At 48.1% G+C, this 6,745-nt stretch overlaps 2 protein-coding genes across 5 annotated transcripts in view; one reads left to right on the forward strand and one right to left on the reverse strand.

Moving 5' to 3' along the window:
- Window positions 1-430: 430 nt before the first annotated feature.
- On the forward strand, window positions 431-3,595 carry mdp1 (magnesium dependent phosphatase 1). 4 transcript variants are annotated; one of them, XR_014731538.1, is made up of 8 exons: window positions 431-607; window positions 736-799; window positions 1,008-1,136; window positions 1,299-1,406; window positions 1,663-1,748; window positions 1,962-2,082; window positions 2,431-2,456; window positions 2,946-3,595. XR_014731538.1 is itself a non-coding variant. In XM_084676499.1 (7 exons), exons 1-6 carry the CDS (start codon window positions 574-576, stop codon window positions 2,048-2,050), a joined length of 510 nt encoding a protein of 169 aa, XP_084532625.1. In that variant the 5' UTR covers window positions 431-573; the 3' UTR covers window positions 2,051-2,082; window positions 2,946-3,595. The 4 variants fall into 4 exon arrangements, 3 of the variants coding, with proteins under 3 accessions (XP_084532625.1, XP_084532624.1, XP_084532626.1); XM_084676499.1 differs by lacking the exon at window positions 2,431-2,456; XM_084676498.1 differs by lacking the exons at window positions 2,431-2,456; window positions 2,946-3,595 and having other exon boundaries at window positions 433-607; window positions 1,962-2,367.
- A 1,191-nt stretch (window positions 3,596-4,786) lies between these two features.
- Window positions 4,787-6,745, reverse strand: part of cdh24a (cadherin 24, type 2a) — a 23,384-nt gene continuing 21,425 nt past the window's right edge. Inside the window, 2 exon segments of the mRNA XM_084675436.1 lie at window positions 4,787-5,509; window positions 5,986-6,520. Of these exon segments, the coding sequence (XP_084531562.1) occupies window positions 4,787-5,509; window positions 5,986-6,520 (1,258 nt within the window).

Genomic DNA, 6,745 nt, shown 5'->3' on the forward strand with positions numbered 1-6,745 from the left:
ATGACTAAAAGTAGGGGTTAGGCTACTTGTGAATTTCAATGTTAACGGTTAAGGTAAGACCACAAGAAACCCAACCCTCCCAACCCTAATTGTCAGCATGACTGCTCATCCGATCTCATAGCATAAGAGAAACAAAGGTAGCAGGCAGGAGCGGAGGTTGGGAAATGGAGAACATTGCCTACCTTTCTGTTCACTAAACTGAAACATTCTGGCCTTTCACCAGCAGTTTGGCTTCTTTAAAACATTTTGCGATTAACTGAGGATAAACAAAACAACAAAATAGTTGGACAAATAGAAAACAAAAAAAGAAGGAAAGGTATAGGCCTTCGAAGTTAATAGCCCTGAAGTGTATTATGGCTGTGTGGATGTTAATTCAAAGTGCGCCCTCTTCCGGCTACCAGATGTAGTACACCCCAAGTCATCTGATTCTACTTCCGCAAATATTACGTCATGGCAGCGGCCTCTCGCCAGTCACGGACATTCGTGTTCGAGATGACAGGAGACGTTTTATAGTGTATCCAAAACTTAATTAACGGGTCAACATTCGGTAATCACTGAATCTATTTGCTGGCTATGACTAAACCCAAACTAGTTGTGTTTGACCTGGGTAAGTGTGTACAGCTTGATATCTAGCTAGCTATGGCAGTCTAGCAATAATAATTTACTCATCTGTGGCACTGGTCATAATCTAAAGTATGTGTGCCCTGTTCTTTGTGTGCTTTTTTCATCTAATAGATTACACTCTCTGGCCGTTTTGGGTAGATACCCATGTTTGTGCGCCGTTCCACAGAGCCGAGGGGTGAGTATCTGGGCTATCATGGTCTGAACTTGAAAGATGACCCATCCAGCTATATAAAACTACTGTATTGTGTCAGTATACGCATCGACCAAATGCAGAAATGTATTTCAGTGGCTCAATACTGAAACTCCACTTTTATTCAAACACTTCTAGCTTCCGTACCCGTTACCGTAGTTTCTGATGTCCTCGCGTGCTGTCTGCTCGTCAGCTGTTGCATGTCTTTCTCCAGCGGCGGCGTGTTGGACGCCAGGGGGGACCCGGTGACCCTGTACCGGGAAACGGTAGAAGTGCTGTCCTCTATCCATAGTCAGGGGATCACGATAGGAGTGGCGTCACGGTATGTAAGCAGAAACTCATGTTTGGTACGCAGACATCAAAGACACTTCTATCATTAACAGAGTAAATGTGTTACTTCAGCGTTGTCAGTTTTCAACTAGCGTTTGATGATATAATATGTAATTGCATTATTAATCAGCCATTTTATCCGTTGATATTTTAGCACCGGAGAAGTGGACGGGGCCAATCAGCTTCTCTCTCTATTCAATCTCAACCGGTACATTTCCTTTAAAGAAATATATCCAGGTTCAAAGGTCCCCCACTTCAAAAAGTAAGTTTGAAGTTGACATCAAATCACACAAGTCACTGATACTTCTGTACCAACCACTACGTAAATGTGTGTGTTTGTACAGGGTGTGTGTGTGTGTGTGTGTGAATATATACATGTGATCTGTAACTGTCATCCTTTACATCTCCAGGCCCTGAGGGGTTTGGGGGTGTGTGTAATTATGTGTGATGTGTGTGTGATGTGTGTGTAATGAGTGTGTGATGTGTGTGTAATGTGTGTGTGATGTGTGTGCCTACAGGCTGAGTGTCGACAGCGGGTTTCAGTTCAGTGAGATGATGTTCTTTGATGACGAGAACAGGAACATCTCAGATATCAGCCGGCTAGGTACAGTCAACACACACGCACACGCACGCACACACGCACCTCAACACTTCAGCTAAATTAGTAAAATGTAAAATGTTAATGATACATGGTAGTTAATGTTACCTTCAGGTAATGTTCCATTACATGATAGTTAATGGTAGATGGTAGTTAAGCGTCATGTACAGTATTGCAGTAAAGTGTAACTAAGGTGTTCTAAGGTGTGATCTGCTTCAGGTGTCCACTGCGTGCTTGTACCTGACGGCGTAACCATGGCGCTGGCCAATAAGGAGCTCCAGAGATTCTCCTCCGACCATTCGTCATGACAGCAGACGGCCTCGCTCCATGCAGTACCCAGGTGTTACCTCAGGGGGCAGTGTTGCGTCATAAATGCACTTATTTCAAACGTCTTCGTTGCAGCTTCTGAAATGCTGTTTTTACTCTGGCGACACAAACAATATGTTTGAGGTTTGGAAGAAAAAAGACTGATTAGATTTAATATTTTTGATGCAAGAAATGTTACAGTAACCTATCGTTCAGAGGCGACGATTAAGCCATAATTACCCACAAAAACATGGTCAGAGAATTGTATAGAATCATATTTATGAAATATTAAATTATGATTGAATTTTATGAGGAATAAGCCTAGTCATGTGTCTTTAATGTTTGTTTTCTTGTCTGTGACCTGAATGCTGCTACTCATCAGTATTAAAACATCGCTGCACAGCTACGGTAATTACATTATCATTAAATAATTTAATTTCTACTCGTTAATTACCTCAGTTGCATCCATACACGCGTCTTCGACTCCCCTGTTAAGGCCATCAACCTGTTTGTAATGTGAGATTCCTCCTTGCTGGGAACCAGCCCACCCACACTCACTCTCTCCCCAAAGTCCACAAAGATTTGTTCTCAAATTGGATTCTCATTAAGATGCACGGTTGATAAAGATTTAATTTCCCTGGCGATTTTTCCAGAGGCCTGCAACCAGCCCTATTCTCTGGGCCAAGCCAAGGTTGATGAACGAAGCTAACACATAATACATGGAAAATAACATTGGCATCATATAGTCCACGGCAAATGTAATGAGGTTTCAAATGATATCATTTTAGCGGAAATACCTCTGAGATTTTCTAAATCTATTTCAAGTTGAATCACTTCTTACTTGTTCAGTTACGGTAAATTAAATTGCTTCATCTTTTTTATTTCCTTTGCTGTTAGGAGAGAATCCCAGGCCAACCGAAGAGCTGCACGGTTATAAAAACACTTCACATCAACAGCTCTTCAGCAGCCGAGGGTTTCAACAACAAAAACACTTTTACGAGAGAGTTTGACAGAACAATTACAAAAATGATAAACCTTTTTTCATTTCCAAACACCGCTTCACAACAGTTTTAATTTTAAGTGAGTGCCCGAGTGAACGTGTTTTTCATACAAACATTTAAAACAGCACTTCTGTAAATGGTTAGTGAAACATCCACTGATGGACCCCTTGTAAGACAGATCCTTACAGCAGGGCTGTGCAGTCCGGATCCTGAAGGCCCACTATCCTGTACAGACGTTTCCCTGCTCCAACACCTGATTCTAATGAATGGTCGTTATCAAGCTCTGTTGAAGCCTGTTAACTACCCATTTATTTGAATCAAGTGTGTTGGAGCAGGGAAACATCTCAAACATGCAGGACAGGGGGTCCCTGAGGACAGGTTTGAGAGCCACTGGTCTAAAACCTGCAGGACCGCAGCCCCTCAGGACCAGCCCTGACCAGCCCTGACCAGCCCTGCTGCACAGCATGTACCAGTCTCTCCAGACGCTGGCTCTACAGAGAGGGACACCACTCATGTTAAATAAAGTCTATCGGCTATTTAACAAAATGTCAATCCATCTCTTGTTACAGTGAGCACATTTGCATAGTGTTTTGTAGAGGTTAACAACAGTTGACCACAGTTAACAATAGGAGGATGTTTTCTTGTGGCTGTACAATGTATTTACAGTAAACAGCACCAGGACAATAGTGTGTATTGATGCAGTCCTCATATTCTGGAAAGACATCGGTAAGTGTGTGTAAGTGTGTCTGTGTGTGTCCACAAGAGTGTGTGTGTTTGTATGGAATTTAATTGTGTCCATATGTGTGTGTTCCCCCATGTGTGTGTGTGTGTGTGTATGTGGGCTTTAGAGTTGGTTTAATACTGCCTCTCCAATTTTAATCCACTTCTAAATGTTGCATCGGAGTAACACAGTGAGCCATCAGCAGAGTGCCCCTATTAAACTATCAATATTAAATATCACAAATCCTCTCCATATTTCATGAGGCCTATTTTTCAACAATGCAGCTTTCACGCCTGGGAATCAATATTTCAGAAAGTGAATTTTTCATGACTTTAACTTGGAAAGCCTAAGTACATTATTCATATCAGTTACATGGGGAGTTTGAAAGCGACAGATCCCCTCTGTTTGTGGCGGAGGTGAGTTTGAGAGAGGTGCGCTCCGATCGGCTTCACTGGCGCTGAGGCACAAACGTCTCTCTGTGGCTGCAGTGTGTTCCTGCTCTCTATTGCTTTTAAACTGCATCAGTCACAGTGTTGCACCTGTCATCCCTTGCAACTCCTCAAAACTTCCACCCTCATCCCACACCCCCCCACCCACCCTGCCCAGCCCTCACAACCCTAATGTCACCCACCTCCACCCTCCCCCCACACCTCCACCCTCCCCTCACACCTCCACCCTCCCCTCACACCTCCACCCTAGAACTCCCACCTGGTCTCTGATTCAACCTCCACTCTCTGTTTTTCATTCGTCTCTACATCCCTCCTCCTCTCTCCCTCTGGTTTCTCCTCCTCCTCCACTAACCTCCCCCCCTCTCCTCCTCCACTAACCTTTCCCCCTCTCCTCCTCCACTAACCTCTCCTTCTTCTCCTTCTCCTCCACTAACCTTTCCCCCTCTCCTCCTCCACTAACCTCTCCTTCTTCTCCTTCTCCTCCACTAACCTTTCCCCCTCTCCTCCTCCACTAACCTTTCCCCCTCTCCTCCTCCACTAACCTCTCCTTCTTCTCCTTCTCCTCCACTAACCTCTCCCCCTCTCCTCCTCCACTAACCTCTCCTTCTTCTCCTTCTCCTCCACTAACCTCTCCTCCACTCTCTCTTTAATGATCTTCACCAGCCTGTTGAACTTCATATCCAACCCGGACGACCCCTCCTCCTCTATCTCCCCCTCCCCCCCTCTGTCCTGCCCCTCCACCCCTGCGTCACTCTCCAGCGAGCTCAGTGACTGCGCCCTCGAGTCTCCGCCCTCGAACTCGTAGGTCTGTAGCGAGTCGTACGGCGGCTGCGATAGGTCAGAGGTCACCTGGTCCAGACGGAACTTCAGAAACTCCTCCATTCTAGGCCCCGCCCCCTCCGCCCCCAGGCCCCGCCCGCCCCCGGCCTCCAAGCCGCGGCCGTATCCCAGCATGCTTGGCGGCAGGGAGAGGAGCTGAGGGGTCAAGTCTTTCCTCCCCGCCAGCCCGAACGCGTTCAGCAGCTGTGCTCCTCCGCGAAACAAAGTAGTCCCACTCCCAGGTGTCTCTCCGCCGGGCTGGTTCAGCGAGCCCACGATGCTGTAGTTGTCATGGCTCCTGGGGGCTGCGCCCCGCCCTGCCCTCTCCGACGCGGACGGGACGGATGACTCGGTGTCGGTGTCGTCCAGGGCAGAGCTGGACGCTGCTGTGTTGGTCTGGGAGGGTGAGGGTGTGGGCCGGCCCTCGTCCTGGGAGGACGAAGAGCTGCAGTGACTCTGGGAGGAGGAGAGGGGAGGGGGGAGGAGAGGGGAGGGGGGGAGGAGAGGGGAGGGGGGGAGGGCTGGGCTGTCACTGCAGGCTCAGGCTGAGCAGAAGGAGGGTAGAGAAAGAGGAGGAAGGGAGAGATGAGAAGGGGGACGTCATGGTAACGGATAGAGACACGAGAGAACATGAGAGGGGCAGCAGATCTGATCTGTGACACCACTTGTAAACACAACAGTGCAAATAAAAAAAGGTTTTGATTTGAATAGAGAGCCGAGGTTACTGTGCTGGGGTAGTACTCTGGCTGCTGAGATACACTACCATGTATTTGTATATGATATTGTTAATATGATATTAATGTATAAAAAAATATGTGATTCTGATATTTAAATTGTTTATAATAAAGAATGACATCATCCCAATGCTGTGAACAATATTCATGCATGGTGTGTATGTTTATCTTAACTGAGAACTGAACACAAAACCACAAAAGTAGGTAACTGACCTTGTCCTGTCCATTGTCTATCCCCTGGTTCTGGTCCTGGTTGTGGGCCTGGTTCTGGCCCTGGTTGTGGGCCTGGCTGTGGCCCTGGTTGTGGGCCTGGCTGTGGCCCTGGTTGTGGCCTTGGTCCTGGCCTTGGTTCTGTCCGGTGTTAGGACCAGGTCTACTGTGTGTGAGTGCGTGCTGAAGGGAGGTCAGCAAGGGTTCTGGACCCGACGAGCCGACCCACTGCGACCCAGGCTCCCGGAGGTCAAAGTTCAACCCATTCTGGAGGAGGAGAGGCTCTGCTCCATGACTGGCCGCAGACTCCCGGAGGTCGAAGGTGGCCCCCTTCTGAAGGAGGTGATTGGACGGGAGCCCGTAGCCCCGGGCAACAGGGAGATAGGGCAGCGTGTGCACGCCGTAGCAGAGACGACCGTACATGGGGGCGGAGCCTGGGCGGTGGGGGGGTGGGGCCAGGCCGTGGGGGAGGGGAGGCGGGGCCAGGCCGGGGCGGCTGCAGCTGGAAGTCCTGGCTCTGGCAGTCTGAGTGTACCATCTGGAGAGAGAGCAGGGTCAGGGGGCGCACACACACACACACTGGGTTCAACACACACACCAACAGATATGCATGCGCAAGCACAATTACACACACACACTTTCTCTCACACACATACACACATACACACACACCACACATGCTCTCTCTCAAACACATACACCACACATGCTCTCTCTCACACACATACACCACTCTCTCTCTCTCTCTCTCCGTCTCCCTCCC

Source organism: Hypomesus nipponensis, chromosome 16, assembly GCF_054491055.1.
Source record: "Hypomesus nipponensis isolate SF chromosome 16, ASM5449105v1, whole genome shotgun sequence".
NCBI classification, from domain to species: Eukaryota; Metazoa; Chordata; class Actinopteri; order Osmeriformes; family Osmeridae; genus Hypomesus; species Hypomesus nipponensis.